Below are 23,343 nucleotides of genomic sequence, written 5' to 3'. Positions count from 1 at the left end.
AGCTCTAACTAGGTAGTCCATACCCTCCCACTTCTAACCCCCAGTCCAAGCTCCTGGCATCTAACTCAAGATGAATGAGGCCCACCCTCTCCTGGGCTTCCCACTTCCCCAGCTGAGGAACCAGGAGAAAGAGCCCTGCCTGCTGGCTCACCACAGACCCCAGAAAGGGGGCATCTGAGCCAGTGTGACTGGCTTTGTCACACTGTCTGGGAAGTATCCATTCCCTGTGGGAAGGGCTAGAAGGGGCAGAGCAGGACTAGACAAGCTGGAAGGCCCCGAGTCATGACTGCAGTGGTGACCACCATCTCTGCTGCCCAGCTGTGGAGCCCAGGGATGTCTGCTCTAAGAAGAACCTGTGTCAACACACTGCTTGACAGCTTACAATCATAAAGCAGTCTAAACATAACAAAACTGCATGCAGAGTCATCGCCTTTTTAGACAAGCAGACGCTTTATAAAGTTCTGTTAGATTGTATTAACAGTCCTAACCCACTGTTTCCACTGTGCTGCAAAAGCCCCCACATGGTGGACAGAGGACAGGGATGTCCAGCCAGCTGCCCGGTGTCGCCATGTTCCTCCCCCTTATCTGTGCTCCAGGCTCACCTTTACACCCTGGCTTTTGTCCAAAAAGAAAAGCCCCCAAAATGGCTTTTCAAAATGTACTGAATGAGTACATCATTCAGTTGAGGTAACACAAATGTTTGTGAGATCAGGTGAGATGTCAGAAGTGCAGCCAGGTACATCCACAGACCATGGAACTATGTCCTTTGAGTACCTTGAAGGGCTGTAGGCAGTTGGAAAGGAAACTACAAGGCAGCTAGGGGACCCCAGGTAATGTGGCCCTTCCAAGGAGGGAATGGGTCACTAGGAGAGCTCTGAGTGGCCAGGGTCCTAGGGGGCAGGCACTAACTACATACAAACTCCATGTCCAGCCACTGGATGACTCCTCGGTGGACACCTAACACCTACAAGTCCCCAGATCCTCACCTTGCTGACCACAGAGACTGAGGTGACATCTGTCCCACCAGGGAGCTCAAGTATGCTTGGGAGGGGTGCATGTGTGTGTGTGCACACGTGTAACAGAGGAGAGAGAAAAAGAGAGGAAAGGAGGGAAAAAGAGGGGAGGGTTTGAGAGCACAGAGGCATGAGGTCTTCTCATAGCCACTTCTCAGAAAAGCTGCTTTGCCCTCGCCCAGCCCAGGGAGCAGGCTCTCTCCCCAGTGGTTTCCAAAGAGCATCTCCAGCACCAGCAACACACAGCAGCGACAGCAGGGCCAGAGCAGCAAACGGCAGTAACATTCCCCTCCCCTCTTCCCACCGCAGGCACTACGGGATCCCATCTGCCGGGGCCAGAGACCCCAGGGAAAGGCACGAGGGTCTTTGCCAGTTCAGGCTGGTCACTGGAGGCCAGCCCAGGTTGGGACACCTGTGCATACACAGGAATACATGTTTATGCATGCACCTGTGTATGCACACACAATCCGCTCTGCAGAATACACTTACACTTTCGATCACACGTGTACACGGACACACGGGCATACGGATGTCGTGCGCATAGCTGAGGTGCGCACGTGCAATGCGTGCACACATGCACATACGCCCGCAGGGACTGCTTCCAGACCCCCGGTCCCACCCCCTTGAGGCCCGGGGTTTCCTGGTAATTTCATACCGTGTTTGTCTTTGCTTTCTGCTGATGCTTTAGGTGAGGTCTGCCACAAGTCCTACACGCAGTTCTCCAACCTGTGCCGACACAAGCGGATGCACGCCGACTGCCGCACGCAGATCAAGTGCAAGGACTGTGGGCAGATGTTTAGCACCACCTCCTCCCTCAACAAACACCGGCGCTTCTGCGAGGGCAAGAACCATTACACGGCCGGGGGCGTCTTTGCCCCAGGCCTGCCCTTGACCCCCAGCCCCATGATGGACAAGACAAAACCCTCCCCCACCCTCAACCACAGGGGCCTGGGCTTCAGTGAGTACTTCCCCTCCAGGCCGCACCCTGGGAGCCTGCCCTTCTCTGCAGCTCCCCCGGCCTTCCCCACGCTCACTCCTGGCTTCCCGGGCATCTTCCCTCCATCCTTGTACCCCCGGCCACCTCTGCTACCTCCCACACCACTGCTCAAGAGCCCCCTGAACCACACCCAGGACGCCAAACTCCCCAGCCCCCTCGGGAACCCAGCCCTGCCCCTCATCTCCGCGGTCAGCAACAGCAGCCAGGGCACCACAGTGGCCACGGGGCCCGAGGAGAAGTTTGAGAACCGCTTGGAGGTCACATATGCAGAAAAGGTCAAGACCAGGAGCCTCGACATGTCTGATGGCAGCGACCTTGAGGACATCAACACCACGACAGGGACCGACCTGGACACCACCACAGGGACAGGCTCAGACCTGGACAGCGATGTAGACAGTGATCGAGACAAAGTCAAAGACAAGGGCAAGCAGGCCGAGGCCAAGCCTGAGTTTGGGAGCGGCTCGGCACCTCCAGGGGCGGTGAACAGCATGGCCGAGGTGCCTGTCTTCTATTCCCAACACTCATTCTTCCCACCACCCGAGGAGCAGCTGCTGACCGCCTCAGGTGCCGCCGGGGACTCCATCAAAGCCATTGCCTCCATCGCCGAGAAGTACTTTGGTCCAGGCTTCATGGGCATGCAAGAAAAAAAGCTGGGCTCGCTGCCCTACCACTCGGTGTTCCCCTTCCAGTTCTTGCCCAACTTCCCCCACTCCCTCTACCCCTTCACGGACCGAGCCCTCACCCACAGCCTGCTGGTCAAGGCCGAGCCAAAGTCACCCCGGGACGCCCTTAAGGTGGGCGGCCCCAGTGCTGAGTGCCCCTTCGACCTCACCACCAAACCAAAAGAGGCAAAGCCTGTCCTGCCTACACCCAAGGCGCCCTCGGTCCCCAAGGCACCCTCGGTCCCCACGTCTGGTGAGGAGCAGCCACTGGACCTAAGCATAGGCAGCAGGGTCCGTGCCAGTCAAAATGGAGGTGGCCGGGAACCCCGGAAGAACCACGTGTACGGCGAGCGGAAGCCAGGGATTGGCGAGGGGCTGCCCAAGGTGTGCCCAGCACAGCTGCCCCAGCAGCCTTCCCTGCACTATGCCAAGCCCTCACCCTTCTTCATGGACCCCATCTACAGGTATTAACATGTTCCATCCTTCCCTGCTCCCACCATGGGGCCCACCAAGGTGCGGGAGCTGGGCGGGATCAGCGCTGGTCTAGTGTGAGGAGGGTCTCTGTCTGTCTGTCTGTCTCTCTCTCATTGTTTTCCCTAGCCTCAAGGTTCTTCCCTCCACCTTTGCTGGCCTTAGGGAGGTGCCTCAGCTGGAGGGGAGTGGGTCCATACCCACTGTGCGTCCATACCCCTTGTGGGAGACATCTGGCTTCATCATTCCATGGGTGGGAGCCTAGTTTGGCAGGCTGAATGGGGTCTCCTGGACCTATTTGGTTCCCTTGCACAGACTACATCTCAGATATGCTCTGCTCTGTCATTAGCCCCTCCTGATTCCCAGCCTTCAGACTCCTGTCCAGAGACATCCCCCCCTCCTCACCATGTCCAGCTGCCTTTTCTGGGCCAAATCCCTGCCTCCCACAAAGGTCAGAGGATCCTACCCTGCCTCTGAGCACTTTATCCATCTCCCTTCAACTCTACTTCCTTGAGGCAGCCCTTGTGGTACCTACCCCCACCCCTGTAGCTACAATGGGACGGGGGAACACCTGGTACCCCCTGGTATCCACTGGAGGGGATGAGGCAGAAGAATGGGAAGAGTTCGAAAGGGTCTGTGAGACGTCAGGGTCTTGTCTGTCTGACAGGGTGAATTGAGTCCCACCTTGGATTTAGGAATAGGGTCCCACTCTAGGGGGCAAGTGGGCTGGGAGAGCAGGGCCAGGTTCCATGGGAGGTGTCCTATCCCCACAGAGCAGGAGACCCTGAGCAGCAGGACATCAGCCCTGATCTGCAAGTGAGGACATGCACACACCTGTGCATGCATGCTCTGAGGTGCAGGGAGCAGGTAGGCCCTGCCATCCCCGTGGTGCTGGCCACAGTACGAGGACGGGGGACAGGCCCACAACTCTGAGAGAGGTGTGTTTGAGGATTTTGGAAAATAAAAATGAGAGGAAATTCTGTCAGAAGGAAGCAGGCCTGAGAGCTGACACCAGGGACGTCCACTGAGAGCCCTGGCTCCACAGCCCCCACCAGCCTGTCTGCAGTCAGCTCCTGTTTTCTGCCTGATCCTGACATCAACATCATCCTGGAAAACACAAAAGATACCCATTTGGGTGTTTATTGGAAAATATGCCACCCACAGACAGTGTGAGGAAGTGAGCTAGAGGCTTAGCAAGAGGGGCAGACTTTCCTCTGTGGAAGTCACCTCACTTCTGGCTTCCAGGGTTGAAGGCGGTGCAAAAAAATTGAGAAAACACTTGCCAGTTAAAGTAAAGGTCTCAGAAACACCACCCCCCCCCATCCCAGAAACCACTGGGACAGGAGAGAAGAGGCACCAGCTATCCCCAGTGGACATGTACAGAACCCAGGGAGAAATTCAGAGAAGATAGATCCTTCCGGTCGGACCCCAGGGCTAGAGCCAGCGGGCCTGCAGGACTGTCTGCCTGAACCTCCTCTTGGTCTCTCTCTCTTTCTGTCCCAGACACACCCTTTATCCTCCAAACATCTTCCTCGCTCTAGCCCCTCTGATTTAGGGCTTGGTGCCTTTTCTGGAAGCTGCAGGCAGCCCACAGTCATGGTGAGAGGTGGGAACCCTGGGAACAGGCCCGAAAGTTCCAGAGGGGCCCTCCACAGACTCACACATCCTTCCCAGGGCTCCTCTGAGGCCATGCAGGTCTGAGTTCTTGTCCTTGGGAACTAGGACACTGGAGGGGTGCCAGGACAGGCCTTTACAAGCAGGTTCAAAGACATGTGGGTCCTCCCCAAGCTGCCCCCAGTCGAATCAAGGTGGACAGACACATGGGTTCTGAGTGTTCCCCTCCAGGTGAAGACACAGAAGATTGGAACATGCTGGGTTTGGGGAAAGGATCCCCTCAGCATCATGACCCCTGCTGCTCCCTGATCCCAGGGAGACTCCAGCAAAACTCCCAGCCATCTCCCTGGCATCCCCTGGTGGGTGACTCCCAGTTCTCCATCTCCTGGCCAGAAGAACTAAAATGCCCTCCCTGGCCCTCTCCAGCCCTCTGAACTCCCTCCCTTGGGTACTGATGCATCTGTCAGAATGGGCTGCTTACACCACAGTAACGACCTGAGTATGGGGCAAAGCACCATGTCTACAGCAGTTAGTAGGGGTCTGCTAGCTTCTGGTCACTCAGGAAGCCCAGCTTGGGGGGGACGCTGAGTGACAAAAAACAGAGGCATCTGAGTTCACTGAGGCAGAGCCGTCGTTTCCTCAACGGGGCACTGAGCCACCCCACTGCCCAGACTCATGCATTGTCTGTCTTGCTTTGGTCCCCTGGAGGGTGGGAAGCAAAGTCTGTACTTGACAGAGCTGGGCAAGGTGAGGCCAGCCAGGGCCCATGGAAGACCTGAGTGAGTAAGTGAGGAGCAGCTTGTCTTGGGTATATTCAGCGAGGGTATGGCGGGTAGAGGTAGGTTTGACCAAAACGCCCACAACGTTCAAGAGATTCACAGCTCACAGACCTCAGCCACCACTGGGACCTGAGGCAGGGAAGAGAAGACCAGCCCTCCTCTGGGAACCCTCCAGGTAAAGGAGGGGCCAGTGGTCACCAGGAGGTTTATTTGACAGAGTTGCACCAGCTCTCGGGGAAGGTCTTAGCAATCTCCAGCAGCTGTGGAGGGTTTGAGGGCCAAGCCCACGTGACTGCCATGGGGCGTCCTTAGTGACTTCCCCAGGAGAGAAACCTGCCTGTCACCCACATTTATCAACACAAACCAAGCAGAGTGCCTCATACCAAGGGACAGAGAGGTCGGGATGTAAGCATCAGTCCTCTGGGGTGATCCATATGGACCTGTGGTGAGTGGGGACCCAGACTAGGCAGTCCACACCCACACAGGACTGACTGGCCCATGGGCAGGAGGCTGGTGCACATGAAGCCTTCAGAGACTATTCTAGACTTCTGTACTGAGTGTTCTCGATGTGCTTGGGAGCTGTAGGTGTTTGTGGGTGGGGAGGGGCACCAGGAGATCTTGAAAGTTATGGAGACTGTGTGAGGGAACCGTGAGTGAGTATTGGAGCAGGTGTGGGCTGTGAGGGTCCAGGCGGGTGAGCAGGTGTTCCTGGCCTCCAAGTCCCCCAGGCCCATGGAAGAGTCAGTGGGAGGAGACAGGGCAGCCTGGCAAGGCCCCATGTGGCAGCTCTTGATGCCCCTGGGCACAGCCATGCACCCAAGGGGCGGAGAGCTGGATGGGGTACGTAACCCTCTGTGTTGCCGTCCAGCAGGGTAGAAAAGCGGAAAGTGGCAGACCCCATGGGAGTGCTCAAGGAGAAGTACCTGCGGCCGTCCCCACTGCTCTTCCACCCCCAGGTAAGAGTCTTTCCCGTGACTGGATGGGGTCTGCCTGGGGACCCCTCATGGGGTGACTCTGTGCCTCAGCTTTCACATTCCTCAGCCGCAAAGGGAATCCCTCCCTATGGACCCCATGCCTCGCTATGAGGCTGGAAGTGATGGGGTTTGGAGGACCTCATGGGGCAAACCCTGGGTCTCACCAGGGGCCTTTACCCATAGAAACCGTGCACTCAGGTGCACACTGCCTCTGACTCCGGTCTCCAAAAGAGGAACCAACTCAATGATGGGGTGGCAGAGCTGGGGTGAAGCCTGGAATCTTGAATGTAGGGAACAGATTTGGTGCAGCTAAGGCTGCACGAAATAGCTGGTCTTGCTAGGGTAGGCAACATCTGAGCGTATTTAAATGAAAAGACAGGGATAGGCCTGCAAGAAGAGTGGGTAGGAGGGAGCCCTGGAAGGGGAGGGAGCAGAGGCAGGTCCGAAAAAGGGACCCCTGGAAGCCCCAAGGTCTGGGTGTGGGTCACAGACCCTACCAGCCTGCAGGTGCTCCTGCCTGCTCGCCATGCTGTGTCTACCCAGGAGCTGGACACAGTGTAGACAGAGTCTCCTAGATGCCCTGCAACTGTGTCCACCCATCCTCATGGTGTGGGACCCAGTCCCCTCCTCAGAGTCACAGACCTCTGCTGCTGGGACTCCCTCACCCAACCCGAGGGTCCCCAGGCCTCTCGGGGCGGGGGGGGGGGTGCCCCAGGAGCCTGCATGGGGCATTGTTCTCCTTGACGCTTCCCGCCTGGATGAGCCCCCGTCTGTGAAACCTGCACCCTGGCTGTGTTCACAGCTAAACTTAGTGCCTCCTATTGTTCCGCTGGGCCCAGGAGTTTGGTTAATAACTTCCTCTGATTTTCCTTGGATGGGCTGGAGAGAGCCGACAAGCCAGCCAGGCACATCCTGTGTTTGTGTTTGTGCCCGGAGCTCAGCAGGGATATCTGATCGGGTGGAGCAGGCTGGACCCACCCTGGCCTGAGGAAGAGAGGACCAGCAGGAGTCTGGCTACCCATTGTCTATCCTGTCCAGTCCTCCCATGGGCCTGCCACCCCCTGTGGCCCAGAGCCAGGAGGAAGGGGCAGGGGACAAATGACTAATAAGTTACCAAATTAAATGATCTGAGGTTGGACTGTCATTCTGGCAGAAAACGCCTGATAACTACTGGTCTCTATAAAGCATTGAGGTCATTCTTGTACAGAGACATTGGCCCATGCCAGGTGTTGCCAGGCAGCACTGTTGCTGGACCTTTCTGCCCTCCAGGTGCAGGATGGGGTGGTCCTGCCAGGCATAGTCCCCCACAAGCCCTGGGGTTCTGGGAAGTCTATGTTCCTAGGCTGCCTCTGAGACTCACAGGCAAGTGGATAGCAGTCTTTGTGCCAGCTTCACCCTAGGAACTCATCATCTGGGCTGCAGAAGGAATGGGGAAGGGCTGGATGGTGGCCGAGAGAGCAAGGCTGTTTCCATCTGTCCACCAGCCGGCATGGGCTAGGAGCATCCTGTGTCCTGGTGAGGTCCAAGTGCCAGCACCACATCCATGGGGCAAAGCCTGATTCCCTATGGCCTGAGCAAAGCCGGCCAGGGGCCAAGGTAGCAGCCAGGCCCAAGGGGAGGCCCTCCATTGTGGGTTGAGTAGGCGTTTTTATTGTATCCAGTTGGTTGTTCCCCAAATATCAGATGTCTCTGCCACTGGAGCAGGTAGCCTCCAAGTAGCTTTGGTCCCTGTCTCCTTCAAGCCATGCCCTGAGTAAGTGCCCAGTGAGCAGGGCCCACGAAGATACACTGGGCACTTGGACAAGGAGCTAAGGGACTCAGTGGCCAATGGCTTTATTCACCTGTGGACCAGCAGCTGGGGCCCACGTTCTGCCATGAATGAGCAAGTTTCTTGTGCAAAGGGCTGTCACTAAACACTCCCCAGAGACAGCTATCCATGAACGGGGACCCTGGGCAAGGCCACCCTATCTGCTCTCTCCATTCACCCATGCTCCTTCTTACGCGTGAGCTGCAGAGCACTCACCTGGGTCTCTCCCAGTGGTCACAGGACCTTGAGAGTCATGAGCTGTCTTCCTTTCTCCAGCACTGTCTGCACCCACTACTCCTGCCCGCTCTTGTCCACCCTCACCAGACCCTTCCCTGTGGTCTCCCCTGTGGAACCCGCTCCTGGAGATAGTTGTTAGGCAGAGGTGTGTGATGTGCCTGCTGGGGGAGGGGGGCAGACCCGGCAGGCTGCCTGTCAGGGCTGAGCAGCTCCTTCCAGGACCCCAGTGTCTGCTCCCTGTGTTCCCTTATAAACCTGAACGACTCTGAGCCCCTCTGACCTTTGGAACACTACTGCACTTCCTGCAGTGCCCAAGGTAGAGCTGGGAGAAGCAGCACTGAGACCTGAGTGGCTCCACCGTCCCCTGCCCTCTCCTGTCACTGCCTGAAGTCTCAGTGGGGCTGGTACATTCTGGGGGGTGATAGCAACTCTGCCTACCAGGTAGAAATGACTACTCCATGCCACCCTTCTCCTCAAGCAAGCCCTTGGCATCTCTGGAAAGCAGAGGCATCTCGTTTTGTACTGTGTCTTGTCACATTTGGCGTTATTGTTTGGAATAGATTTTTCCTGGGATCCAGCCTGTAAGGACCGTTGAATTCTTTAATACTTTGCCTGCAGTTATGTCATGCTGTCATTAGGTGGCAGTGGTTCCTCCAGCCCATGATGTGTGTTTTAAACGGAGATTCAGGGAGCTATCTTAATTTTTCAAGACTCAAAAACTATCTCAAACTAGTCAACTAGGGATACTGGCCAGATGGTCATTCCTGGTCTCGATCAAAGTAAGAGGCCAGGTAATCTCAAGCATTAACAGTCAAGGCTAATTTGTGAAAGGCCAGTTCCCGTTCCTCAGGCTAGACCCTGGACTGTATATGTAGCCTGGCATCCAAGAAGGACAGAGCAAGGCTGGCTGCAAGAAGCTGGAAGACACCTGAGACCTCTGGTTCCAGTAGGCCACCTGAGGCCCACTGATGCAATTAGCCATAAAGGACCTGGGGTGCCTGTGAGGGGGACCTGGGGTGCCTATGAGGGTGGTTCTTGCCCTGAGGACAATGGCTCTGCCATGTCCTGGATTCCCCTAACTTCTACCCTGTCTGTGCCAGCAGGTGTCAGCCATTGAAACCATGACAGAGAAGCTGGAGAGCTTTGCAGCCATGAAAGCTGACTCGGGCAGCTCCCTTCAGCCCCTGCCCCACCACCCCTTCAACTTCCGCTCCCCGCCCCCGACACTCTCAGACCCCATCCTCAGGAAGGGCAAGGAGCGATACACGTGCAGGTGAGAACCCTTGTGTCCCTAGGGTGCTGGCAAGAAGGGGACACAGTACATTCCTGCAGCTATGGGTCTGTACTTCCAGGCTTAGGGCCAGGGTTAGTGTCAGTCATGGGGAAACAAGTGACCTTAATTATTTTGTCACCTGCTTGAGAGCATCCTCTGTGCATAAGTGATGTGGGTGGGCTTCCCACACCACGTACCAAACTGGGTTCACATGAGCTTGAAATGTAACCTTGACCCAACCTGAGTCCAAGAGCCCAGACATGAGAAAGCAGGGAAGGAGGGGTCAGTGTAACCACAGCTCTCAGGGGAAGGGTACTATAAGCACACCCTCCCTGCTATCTTGCCAGCTGGTGCTTGTCCAAGCCAGTCCCGGTCACTCTGTTCCCTGCACACTGAGGGTCTGAGCTGCTGCTGGGAGGGCCTGGCCTTGTCTATCTGCGTTGTGACCACACTGAACTTTTCTGTAAGACCAAGGCTGGGCTCAGGGCCCAGACAAGATTGAAAACTAGGTCCTGTGTCCAGGTGCCAGCCCTCCATGCTGGGAAGGGGCAATGTGGATTGCCTAACACCTCCCTCACTCCCTCCTTTCTCCACCCCAGGTACTGTGGCAAGATCTTCCCCAGATCAGCAAATCTTACCAGACACCTGAGGACACACACTGGGGAACAGCCGTACAGGTATGAACCAGCCTGGTGCAGGGAGGCAGAGCGAAGGGGGGAGCTAGGCTCCCAGTGACTTGGGCCACCTGTTTCAATGCACTGTCAGCTCCCTTTCTCTGAGCAAGCACCCCTATCCTGATACCCCAACCCCTCTTCAAGGCCAAGACCACTTGGAAGAGCAGTAGACAGGAGCTGGAGTGCTTTTGTTGAAACTTGGGGTCTGGTCACTGTACAGGCCCCTCCTCCTGGCCCTATCACTGTCCTGCTAAGACATTATAAGGATGAGGTGGGAAGTTCTGGAAGGCTCCTGCCATGCTCACAAAGGAGGAGGATGCTGGTGGGGGGAGGGGGACAGTGTCCCAAGGTCAGAGTTCACCTGCAGCCAGGGGCCCAGAGGGAGTCTATATGGAGACCTTCGCTTAACCCTCCCCCAGCCCATCTCCACTTCTCTCACAATGGCCATAGCTGCCCCTTCCCCTGTGGTGGACCAGGGAATGGGTAGAAGGTCAGTGGAATCTCTGAGCAAATGTGGGTCCCCATCCCAGGCTTGGGGTTCCCTGAGGGATTTGCTCTGGGACCTGTGGCAGCCCTGAATAGGAAGCCGTGCATCTGATCTCCTGGAGATCACAAAGCATCTTGGGGTGTGAGAACCATTCAATTTGGGGGTCACAATAGCCTCCAGTGAGTCTAGCCATCCCCGCTTCACTTCAAAGATGAGGAGCTTCATCTTTGCCTAGCAAGCACGAGACACTGAGTTAGAGAGAGAGAGAGAAAGAGAGAGAGCTCTGCCCAGCATGCTTGGTCAGGGAGTGGGCCTTTCAAACAGAGCTCAGGCGATGTCACCCTGAGACAAACATGGAAGTGGCCTTTCTCTGCCAGGACCAGTTTAGTAACATGTTCTGGGGTGTGTCTGGTCAGGCAAGGCTTTGGGGAGAGTTTGGCTTGGTTTTAGGTTGACGACATTGGATTACTGTACTGTGGCAACCATGCAGAGCAGGGGGTCACCAGGAAGTGACCACATGATAATACAGGCCCTGGGGACGCCGTCTGTGTGCCCATCCCTGGGGGGAGAGGGCGGAAAGGCCACTTGGGCATGCATGTGTTTTGGTCCCCAAGCCACACTCAGGTAAACTGAGCATCCCTGGGGTCACAGGCCTAAGTCTGTGCTGGCCGACATTTCTTACCAGTTACATGTCCTGTGCCCCCAGCCCTCCCCAACACACAGCTCCCCCTCCCCCCATCCACCCTCCAAAAATAGTGACTTACAACTTAACAAAGGCTAACAACAGAAAGATTTATTTGGTCTGGTCCCCTCCCAGAAAACGAGCTGTGTGTTTTTTCTGTAATGAGAGCCGACTTCTGGACAGTGTGGCGTGCTAAGAGCCCCCAGAGGGTCTGGCCGTGTTTATAGAAGAATTTATTTATCATTGATTTCTTTTGCTCTCTCCAATCTGTGAGTTTTGACTTTGGTAACAATAATTGCTTTGCAAGTTTGTGTTGCAAATCCTGACTTTATCTGGCTCAAGGCAGGCCTGTGCCGAGCGGATTGGGGAAGGCTGCTTCCCCTTGGTACTGCTGCTGGCTTCTGGTCTTGCTTTGATAATCACAAAGATTTTAAGTCAGAAAAGGAAAACGTACAGCCCATCCCAGAAGCCTATGGTGCAGGACACATGCCCACCAACATGCACTCCACCCCTGCCCCCACCTGCCCAAGTGTGGGCCTCGCCTCAGTGGCAGCACCTACATACATGTGCTTGGGCACATGAGAACACGTGACTGTGTGTGCCCTGTAGAAGCCAGGCCTCACAGCAGGGTGACATGGGGCTTTTCATGCATTGCTTGCAGTGATTGGATAATCAACCCAAAAGACATTGAGGTCTCCTTCCTTTAAAAAAGACTTTGTCTCAAACTATCAAAAATCATTCATTTCAGGGCCCTAACATGGGTGTGACTCTGCTATTCCCAGAGGGAAGGCCACCCTCTCACCCATCCCAGCTGCAGAGCAATCATTAGCTCCCAGCTTCCCCTTGAAATCTGTGTATGGAAGTGGAGACCAGAGTGTAGTTAACCCCAGCCTGTAGGCTTGGCAGGATTTGTACTGGAGACACATAAATGCTGTATGGGGAGTAAGGGAGCTGTGCCCAGGCATCCTTCCTTCCAGCTGTTCTGGGGTCCCTCCTGCCTGCTGCCTGGTGGAGCCTGTGATGCACCTGGATGGGAGCCTTTGTGGGTTGACTGGGGCTCCTCTAGGGTCCTGTGAATCCCACTTTGGGGATGCAGAGTTCCAGTGTGCAACTGTGTGTCCTTCATTGGCTCCTGGGCTCCTATCCTCCATCCTGTATTAAGCAAGCCAAGTTATATCTCCATCAGGGGATACAGGTGGTTCTTCCGTGCTTTCTTTGTTGTCTTTTGTTTGTTTTTAGGACTGGGTTTTAAAAATATCTTCTTTCTTTTTCTTCCCTAGCTTTTAAAAATGACCAAAGGCAGTCTCCTCCATGAAAACTGGTGGTAGCCCCTCTGGGTCCCAGGGAAGACCTGTGCTATTGCCCAGGGATCTGGTTTTACCCTGCCCTGTCTAGAGCATCCCTGGCTTCCTTGGAGCTGCCATGGGCACAGTCACAGCAAGGCCCCGGCAAAGCCGGGCTGCCCGTGCTCTCTCATTCCTGTGAGCTCAGTGGTGTGTTACTTTATACAGTGTGGCTGTAAATTTCCCCAGCTGCCTGTCAGCTTATTCACAGCATAGAGCCCAGCTGCTGAGCGAACTCTGCTCCCTCCCAGCACTGTGCTCACTGCTCCCCTAAATTTTAAATAGATGTCTCTGCCTGGGCCATTTATTTAGATTAAAACCAGGAAAGGCCACATGGAGGACTTGCAACTAGACAGGACACACAGCCCCTCCCAGCCCCAGGGCTATGCACAGCTCCCACTCCTCTGATAGTGCTCCCTTTCCAATCTCACTTCTTACTCGAGTTGCCATTGCAAACTCAAAACTAATGGTTTCTGTGCAGGAACCGTTGGTGGAATTGTAAAGAACCAGGAATGTGAACTCACTGCAGACTGACAGACAGATAGGCCAGCCTATGTTAGCCACCCAAGGGCTCTCAAACTGCTTTAGGAAGCATCCTGTTTTTGGTCAAGTGACTATCCAGACCTGGCTGGGATAACTTGACCTTGACTTTGCTCTACAGTTGCAAATCAAGTTCTCCCTCCCTGAGTGATCACCCCAAAAGAGCAGAAAGGCTAGAAACCTGACTTCATTGGAGTATCTGTATTTGAGGTGATGTGGGGGATGTCAAATTCCTTCTTTCTGGACTGTTGTATGGAGACCACACGGAGGAGGCACCTGAGCATCTCTGGCCAGCACTGAGCAGGCTCAAGCCTTGGCTAAGGCCTGGGCCTGGACTGAGGGGCCCTCAGAGGCAATTCACAGGTCAAGAATGGCTGTTTGCCCATCTGTGCAGGAAAAGCCAGGGGAAGCCTGGTCTCAGGCAAGGCTAGAGGCTGCAGGACTTAATGAGGGAGCCCAAAGAACACCACAGGAGTGGGGGGATGGGGACAGACAGACTGCAGTGACTGGGCCTGGAAGAAGGACTTAGGCAAGAGCGAGCCTCTCTCTAGGGGTCACCTCCTGTTCTCTGGAGGACCCATTCAAACTTCCTAGGTTTTATCAGGCAACTTGGGAACTAGGAGACTTGCAGGCTCTGAGAGTTCAAGGACAGGCTCACAGCCCTGCAGCCAAAGGCTCTGCTCCAGGGTGCCAGGCTGAGGCCCAGTATGTGAGCAGGCCCAGCAGATTCCCTGGGCAGAGACCTAAGCTAGGCTTCTGTCAGTCACTGGACTTGGCCCATCTTTGCTGGGCAGCACAACACTGTGAAGGCCACTCTCCAACAGCCCTCCTAGCTGTGTCCCGAGTTACCTCAGGCACGTCCCCATCCATGTGACAAAAGCTGGTGACCAATATGCTATGGTGGAGCCACCAACACCAAATCGGGCTGGGGTGGGGCCTTGCCTAGTAGGAATACAAGGCTGCCGTGTTTAGAACAGCCACACCCACTTGGGGTGAATGTAAGCCCCCCATCCTTGACCCTACTGAGGCTGTTGGCACAAGCCCTGGCTCTTGAAAGTTACAGCCAGCCCTGGCCTGTGGTCCAGGACCTCCCATGCATTGCACTGTGGATGTGGTACAGCTTGTTTCTCAAATATGAAAATACATGCTTACACACACAACCTCATGTGCCGATGGGCCCCTGAGATTCTGGTGAGCCTCCCTGGGGGAGTCCTGATTGCAGGTGCACACGAGTGTGCTCACGTGCAAGCACAGAGGAGTTGTTCCTGGGCACACATGCTGCATAACGCACTCATGTGTGATAAAACCTCGGGTGTTGGTTCTGGCAGGGTGTCCAGGCCTCAAGGTAGACTTCTCAGTCAGCCATCATCCCCTGACCTCAGACTCCCCACAACACGGAGGCCGCTCTTTCCCAAGGCAGCTCACGTGTGCCTGCAGAGCTACAAAGGTACCTTCTTAAATCATTCCCTTTCTGTGCAAACCTGCTCACTCTCTTTGTTTCGGACTTGAGTTTCTTGTTGTGCAATGTGTGCGCTGCTCAGGCTCCACCGTGCAATGGAGAAGAACAGGCCTCTGTTACCTGACTTGGGGATCACCGAGGTGGTGCTCAGCAGAAGGGCCCCGTACCTGACTGGGGAAGTTGGGGGGGCGGGGATGGAGGGGAAGAACAGTCACACAGCAGGTGTCCTTTTGTGTTCATATTACGATCCTGTCACAGTAAAGTACCTTCTGCTGATGAACTCAGATGAGAGGTGGGGTGGCATCTTTTCTGATTTTCCAGGTGCTTGGTGCAGGCTGGTGAGGTCCTGCCTACCCATGCACACAGGAGCTGACAATGCCTGAATGGAGTCCCCATGAGTTATGCTCAGCCTCACAGATGTGAGACCAAAGAACCTCTACCTCACCTTCAAGACTCCTAAGAGCATTAAAGGATTGTCACGATGAGGCCCAAGTGAGATGGGGCCTGCCCAAAGACACCCCCCCCCCCGCTACACAGAGGGGGCCAGGGCCAGGGCTTCCTGTGCTGGAGAACAGGGTTGCAGGCACAGGTACCCTCTGCTCTCCAAGGGAGAACCTGCCAAGCATCTTTCTGTGGTGCAAGGCCGCCCTCTTGAGGCTGCCAGAGGCATGTCACCGAGAGCTGTAGACCTGCCAGGCGTGGATAAGAGGGTGGAGACCTGGGGCCGGGGGGTCCTTGGCCTGCTGGGGGCTTATACAGACAGTACTTGCTTCTTCAGGCTGTGGTTGTCTCTAAGTACAGCTTCCCCAGGTCACCTCAGGCTCTCCAGCCAGGTGGTCCCGCAGCTTCCAGGACTCCTTGATGGACATGACTGCTGTGGGGGCAAAGGCCCAGCCCCTCCCACTGCCCTCAGCTCCTCTCACCACCCCTGAGCAAAGCACACCTGTCTTCCAGGTGCAAATATTGTGATCGGTCCTTCAGCATCTCCTCCAACCTCCAGCGGCACGTGAGGAACATCCACAACAAGGAGAAGCCCTTCAAGTGCCACCTGTGCAACCGCTGCTTTGGACAGCAGACCAACCTGGACAGACACCTGAAGAAGCACGAGCATGAGGGCGCGCCAGGTGGGTGGGTGGGTGGGGGATGGATAGGGGAATAGGCAGGGGGATAGGTGGGGACGCAGGTGGGAACAGCTGGAGGGAAAAGTGGGAGGACAAGTGGGAGCATGGAGGAGCAGGGGGAAGGGGTGAGGAACTAGGGGACAAGGAAAAGTGAAAGGGGATGGGACCTGGCAGGGAAGAAACTATGAGTGGCTTCAGCCCTCAAACCACTCTCGGGTCCCTAAGAAATGGTTCCCAGAGAGCATGAGTGGGTGCTGGTATGATGGGGGGCAGGGGGCAGGTTCACCTGAGGGTGCTCCTGACAACAACCCTCTCCACAGTGAGCCAGCACACCGGGGTCCTCACAAACCACCTGGGCACCAGCGTCTCCTCCCCCACCTCTGAGTCAGACAACCACGCGCTTTTAGATGAGAAAGAAGACTCTTATTTCTCTGAAATCAGAAACTTTATTGCCAATAGTGAGATGAACCAGGCATCAGCACGAACAGACAAACGGTAAGAAAACCACATTGGGCTCAGGCAGGGCTGGACTGCACTAGGTATGTGTGCCTCTCCCCCTCCACCCCTGGATGGGCACCAGGCACCGTGGCAGAGGAGGGCCCCAGGCTCAGACACTGGAAATGAGCTGCTCCCCATGCCTGCCTTAGCTTCTCCACCTGGAGAGAGGACAGCCAGGAACCCCACAGGACAATGGGAGCATACACTTGGTGATCCTGGTTGCAGACTAAATGGCAGCCTCCGTCTGGACCTCATAGTTTACAGACGTGCATGTAGAGCACAGCCAGCTGAGATCTCCTACACCAGTCCAGCCTGGCCCTGAGCCAACAGTGGGGCTACATCCCAAAAAAAACCCATCATCAGATGAAAACATTATTCAAAAATGCATTCAACACAACTAACCTCCCCAGCATCCCAGCTCAGCCGTGCCAGCTGTAAACATGCATGCACTTACACCAGCCTACAGCTAGACAAAGCTGCCCACCACACAGCCTGTTTCATTATAAAGCCCTGAGCACCTCATGAAATTTATTTAATATCTGTATCCAAAAATGCTGACCACACAGCACACCGCGGAGCATGGACTGCTTCCTCTCTGGTTGGTAACTAAGAGCCACTGCCCAGCATCACAAGAGAACATTGTGCCACACATCGCTAGCCTGGGAAAGGAATAAAATCCAGAATTCAAAGTATTATTCCTCCTAAATGCATACTACTTTCACACCACCCTAAAGTGGAAAAATCCCAAGTGGAACCATTAGCGGTCAATGACCATCTTTACACACGTGCAGGTGTACACACAAATATGCATGCAGCCATATGCGTGCAAGTGCTCTGTGTGCGCGTGTACACATGCACGCACACACACGAGTGTGTGCAGTACACGGGTGTGAAGTGTATACCTACGTGCACATTTGTGTGTACACATGCATGCATACAGAGCAGCAGAAGAGTGGAAGATCAGCTTCCTGGTTTTGGGGGTGTCCTGAGCAACCTCACCCAGGGCTCAGCATGTCCTTTTCTGGGGCCCCTCCCTCCTGGAAGGACTCCTTGGAACTCAGGAGATGAAAGCTGAGGCCAGGGAAGCTGGTAGAGAAGCAGACATGCTGCCAGTCCCTAGATTCCCCAACTCTGTGTACCCACAGAAGTGGCATGCCTTGTTCCAGACCTGGAGCCAAGCCCCAGCCTTTATCACACCAACCATGATAGGCTGCAGCTCTGTGTCACCAGAGCTTGGCTCCGTCTGTCTCTAGGAAGTGGAAAAGGGTTCCCTGAAGACACATGTCCCCCAGGCCTGTCTGCTTCCCCAGGGCAGAGCCGCGTCTTTCTTATTACTCGTGTTCCTGGGTTACAGAGAGTGGGGTGGGGAGGAGTGGGACCTGTCCAAGCAATCATGACAAGGCCTTTGGGCTCTTCAGCCTGTTCCTCAATCCCTGTTCTGTGAACCATGGAGCCCAGGATGCTGGCATGTTCCCCCAGAGCAACCATCCTGTCTGAAGCCAGCACCAGCCTGCAGGGCCCACCCTGCCCCTGCTGGACCCCACACACTTCTGTGCTGCCTGCAGCAAAGAAGAGCTAGCAGGGATTCTCCATGAACCTACCCAGGATCGGCCTTCAGGCATGACATACCCACACCTGGCTGCCTGGTGAACTTGATCAAGTGCCAGGCCAGGCTCTCTGCCTGCAACGTCCATCCTAGCCTCAGAGTGGACTGTGAGGGCCAAGTTCTCATGTCCTTTAAACAGACACTGGCCCAGAAGCCAGACCCTTACTGGATGGAAATCATGCCACTCAGGAGACAGGACCCATCCCACCCAGCTCCAGAGTCCTCGCTGCTAGGGAGATGGACATGAACGCGGGATACTCCCAGCTGGCCCTCTAACACGGGTGATCAGTGACCAGGGACATGTCCCCAAACCTGAAACCTGTCAAGATTCTGCCCATCCTGTAAGTCAGGTCAGGTGGTAATGTCTTTAATACTTTCCTGTGAAAAGACAAGAAATTGGTGACATTGTGTCTGCAGAGAGCTGTGTGATTGGAGGGGTCTCCCCAGCTCAGCCTTGAATACACAAGGCCTCATCACAGCTGCACATCTGGAGATCAGCCCCACGGAGACAAGCCATGAGCCAGACCCTGTGTCTCTTCTGAGGGCAGAGGTGCCACCCAGTGCCATCACAGACGGCCCCATGGGCTGAGTGAGGATGAGGAGCAGGGCTTGGAGGCACTAGTCATGAAACTGAAGAACCGCTTGCCCTTCTCTGTGTCCTCTGCTGGCATGAAGGCCTATCCAGGATCTCTAGCTTACCTGTGGTGTGGCTTGTGACCATGAACTTGACAATGACCAAGATGGTGACTCTGAGGGAAATGAGAAGTCACTCCCCTCACCTGGCTTTTCCTTGTTGATAATGTACAATCAGCAGTGGAAAAGTCTGGCCCAGGTTGCAGGGACCCTGGGGCTGTGAAGTGGAGTCTGGGCTTCAGGACAGAGTCTAACACTCCCTGAAGCCAGATTGTCCTGGTGGGTGTAGACTTTACAATGGGCACAGGACCCAGCCCTCACCGTCCAGACTCAGGATCCCAGACATTCCTCAGCATTCCTGCTCTCAAGTCCTCATGGCTGTCTGCAGGAACACACACAGACGGGCGCCACAGGGCTCTGGGCAGGACTGACCCCGAAACTTCTCCACCCCAGCCTCCCCCAAGGGCACACACCAGCACAGGACCACTTTCCCTCCACAGCTTCCTCCCTGAAAGCCCTGATTGGTCTGGTGTCCACTGCTAAGGGGCCCTTCCCCTGCCCCATCACTCCTTCAATGACTCCCCCTCCTCTCGTTGGGTCCTTCCACCTCCTCCATCATTCTCATTCTGCAGGGACCAGGGCTGGGCTGAGGAGCCGCTGCTGGTGGATGGGGTGTTCCAGATGTTCCTTGGTTCTTGGGTACAATGTCCAACTTTAGGACATTGTCCCAGATGCAGCAAAAGAACCACGAAGAGTAGGAAGACAGCAAAGAGTGATTTATTAGCAAAGTAGAAATACCTCAAGGGGAGGGGCGGGCAGTTTGGATAGGGCTGACCACATCAAAGTTGTTAGGGCATGGAGTTTTATTATCTTACCCAGTAGGGTGGGGTTACTAGGTGGCAAGGAACTGAGACTGTCCCCTTGTGGCTCTCCCCAAATGGTTTGGTAACTGTGTGGTGGCTGCCTAGGTGTGAGAAGTCATACACCTGTGCTTTTGAGAAGGTCAGGACTGGTGCCTGTGCATTTGATCCCCTTTGTCCTTGTGGATTTAGAGCTAGTCATTATACCCTCTAGGGGCATAGTGGATGGCTCCATGAGGACATAGGCCATTATGTTAATCAGTGGTCCAGGGTGTAGGCCATTTAGGGTTTTAGGGAATGGAGTCTTAAAGCCTAGGCATCGTCTTGCCCCTGCTCCTGCCTACCTAGCTGCCTATACCAACAGAAGACACCAGCGACCCCAGGACCCAGAGATGGTACATTAGTGACCACAAACGTCAGCTCTCTTTGAAGGGCTGGGAAGGCCGAGGGAGGTGGCCAGAATGAGGGAAGAGCCAAGCAAAGCCATGTCACCAACTTCTGGGCGTCTGTGGTGATGAGAGAGGCCCTTGAATGCCACCAGCCTCCTCCCCTGTTATTTCAGGCCCGAGGTCCAGGACCTGGATGGCAACCCTCAGTGTCCAGGCTCAGCCAGTGAGAAGCTAGAGGATGTGGAGGAAGAGGAGGAAGAGGAGCTAGAGGACGAGGATGATGACAGCCTGGCAGGGAAGTCACAGGTTGACACTGTGTCCCCCACGCCTGAGCCCCAGGGTATCTATGAGGATGAAGAGGACGAGGAACCACCTGCCTCCCTGGCCATGGGCTTCGATCACACCCGAAGGTGAGAGTGGTGCATGCTGGGGGATCAGCTAGGGAGGGGACCTGTGGGTGACCTTCCTCTTCAAACCACTCAGAAGCTACCTCCTCCAGCCTGCCCAGCAGGCACCACTTTTGCACAAGGGCTGGATGAGGCTAACCAGGGGACCGAGTTCTCCCTGGGACGTCTAGAGTGAAGAAGGGATGGTGTTCCCCCCACTGGGCAGAAAGGCCCTGCTGTGGAGCCTTGCACTGCCCCGTCCACTGGAGGCAGTGGAGTACATACAGCCTCTGGTGGGGCTGTAGACACAGGACCAAGAACCCTGGATTTTAGAAGTTGTGCAGGCCAGAGCCATTTTTTCTATGTCCCAAGTGCTCGCTGCCTACTTTCAGCACCAGGTGACAGTGGCAGCATTCTTGAGATGCCCCTGGGGGAGGCCCTGCTTCCTCCCAGCTGCTGGTCCCAAGTGGGGACAAGGCCCCTCCAAAGCTGCCTGAGGTCTCAGGGAATTGGGCTTCCTCTCAACCCTCTGTCCTTAAGACCAGAGCAACCCCCTGCTGCCTGTGACACATGTGCCCGCACTTGTCCCCTCCTGCCCTCCGACCTCCGCTTTCTGCGTCTGTGTGGCTTCCCGTCCAGGTGTCTGTGTGTCCGTGTTTCTGTCTCCTTGTGCATGTGGCTCGTGGAGACCCAAGGTGTGCATGCAGGCCTGGGCACTAGTGAGGTGGCCTGCGGGCAGATAGCTGACCCCAGGCCCTTCTCCCCGGTCCTTGGTGCAGGTGTGTTGAGGAGCGAGGAGGCGGTCTTTTAGCTTTGGAGCCTACGCCGACCTTTGGGAAGGGGCTGGACCTCCGCAGAGCAGCTGAGGAAGCATTTGAAGTTAAAGATGTGCTTAATTCCGCCCTAGATTCTGAGGCTTTAAAACAGACCCTGTACAGGCAGGCTAAAAACCAGGTAGGTACCCACAGAGCCTGACCCTCCCTCCAATACACCTGGCTCGGAGGACAGGCAGCCACTGCACCTTCTTGCCAAGGGACAACCCGAACACTCACCTCCTGCTGTGGTTGTCCCATGCCTGGGGAAAGATCAGGGTCTCTGCCTTCAGCTAGGGAGATGTCCCAATGACTGCCACCCTCCTGCAAGCTGGGATGGAGCAGAGAGAGGTTGAGAGTGTGGATCACTCTCCTCTCATCCTGCCCCCAGTGGGAAATGTCCAAGAGCAGTTTCCAGCCCAACGAGCTGTCGGGCCTCCCCTTCTATGATCCAAGCCAGAGTCAATGGCACCACCAGCTTTTCCCAGGGGAGGTTCTCCAAAAGATGGTCACTGCTTCCAAGGCAGGGTCAGCAAGAGCACCAGGCTTGGCCTGGAACTTCTTGTGTTCCTACCTCAGGGCAGTGGCTGCAGGACCACTGCAGTCTGAGAGACTCAGAACTCACTCTGCCCTCTGCAGCCTCACAAAGAGCACAGCCCCACCCCAAGAGTCTCAGCAAAATCTGTCTGCATGTCTGTCTTCGTCTCTTACTAATTCTGTCCAGAGTGTTTGCTCGGGGGATGGGGGTGCCGCACCAGCATTGGGCTTCCCCAGCACCCCTCCCTGTATCCCACACATAGGATGCTCCATGTAGCTCCCAGTTCTCACCTCCTGCCCTGTGGTGTGAGGCAGAAGGATGTCCCCAGGACTGTCTGCAGCCAGCAAACGCTCATATTCCCCAGTGACTCCTTCAGCTCACAAACACTGCAATATGCTGATCCTGGAAGTAGCTCTGTGATGTCACCACAGTCATCAAGACAGGAATCCCCTGCGTCCACTGCCCACTAGGCAGAGAGGGACTCTTGTTGGCATGGGTCTTAGCAATGACTCCCACTGACTCCCAGGACCCTCCAGAGCACGTACCTGTCAGGTTTTGCTGATCACTATGCAGGGAAAACAGAGGATGGAGAGACAACTGTGAGGAAGAACCCCAAAGAGACTGAGGGAGCCCTCCAGAGGGAGGCCCTCAGCAGGGCCACAGTGTCTTGGTGTCACTCTGGGCAGGAGGAATGGTCCACCCCGCCCTGTTCTCACACCCATGCACTACTCCCTCTCCCAGGAGGAGACACATTCCATTTGACTCTGGTGAGGTGGAGTAGGCCAGAGGGCACTGGGCAAGGCACAGCCCTGCCCATCTGGGGCACCACTCACTTGTCCTGTGTGTGCTGTCCTCTCCCTGCCAGGCGTATGCAATGATGCTGTCCCTTTCCGAGGATGGTCCTCTCCACGCCCCTTCTCAGAGCTCGCTGGACGCTTGGTTGAACATCACAGGAGCTACATCAGAGTCTGGAGTCTTTAACCCCATCAATCACCTCTGAGAGCCCAGGAGGCCCCAGGGCCAGAGTCCAAAGCCAGGGCACCAGCTGCGGGGGATGGAGAAGAGGCCAGGGAGAAGCCCTTGCCACTTGCACTTGGCCATTCCTCAGCGTCCTGCCCCACCCTCCATGGTTCAGCGCTAACCTTTCCAATGAAAACCCAGAACCTAGAAGTCTCTGAAGCAGTAGGTAATCTTCACCATCTCTAAGAACTTGTCTTGAGTACACTGTTCTACATCCACCCATAGCCATCCAAGTGCCACTCACGGAGCTGCCGTGCAGATCAACCCAGTGGGAAAGAGCGGAGCTCCAGCCAGGACTGAAGCTGGTGTACCACTTCCAGGCACCTGTGTGGCATGGAGGAGGGGAAGAGAAAGATGCGGTGTGTGCTAAGGAGAGAGATCACGCAAACAATTTTTATAATGAAAATTACAAGAATAACCCTTTTGGTAATCTTATTGACTACAGAGTCTATTTAAGCATGTGGGTTT

General features: G+C 55.5%; 1 protein-coding gene across 3 annotated transcripts in view; it reads left to right on the top strand.

The window, feature by feature from the left end:
• Prdm16 (PR/SET domain 16) overlaps positions 1 to 22,985 on the top strand; it is a 318,554-nt gene extending 295,569 nt beyond the window's left edge. For 2 of the 3 annotated variants that reach the window (XM_074081540.1, XM_074081539.1), the window contains exons 9-17: positions 1,702 to 3,136; positions 6,405 to 6,492; positions 9,658 to 9,827; positions 10,427 to 10,504; positions 15,967 to 16,136; positions 16,454 to 16,628; positions 20,293 to 20,529; positions 21,285 to 21,459; positions 22,721 to 22,985. In XM_074081540.1, the coding sequence (XP_073937641.1) occupies positions 1,702 to 3,136; positions 6,405 to 6,492; positions 9,658 to 9,827; positions 10,427 to 10,504; positions 15,967 to 16,136; positions 16,454 to 16,628; positions 20,293 to 20,529; positions 21,285 to 21,459; positions 22,721 to 22,855 (2,663 nt within the window). In that variant the 3' untranslated portion in view covers positions 22,856 to 22,985. The remainder of the gene's footprint in view (positions 1 to 1,701; positions 3,137 to 6,404; positions 6,493 to 9,657; positions 9,828 to 10,426; positions 10,505 to 15,966; positions 16,137 to 16,453; positions 16,629 to 20,292; positions 20,530 to 21,284; positions 21,460 to 22,720) is intronic. The other variant, XM_074081541.1, reaches the window with a different exon arrangement.
• Positions 22,986 to 23,343: the final 358 nt, after the last annotated feature.

The sequence above is a fragment of the Castor canadensis genome, chromosome 7 (assembly GCF_047511655.1).
Source record: "Castor canadensis chromosome 7, mCasCan1.hap1v2, whole genome shotgun sequence".
In the NCBI taxonomy this organism is placed as follows: Eukaryota; Metazoa; Chordata; class Mammalia; order Rodentia; family Castoridae; genus Castor; species Castor canadensis.
The sequence above is the reverse complement of the archived record's forward strand: the minus strand, read 5'-3'. Positions and strand labels throughout refer to the sequence as shown.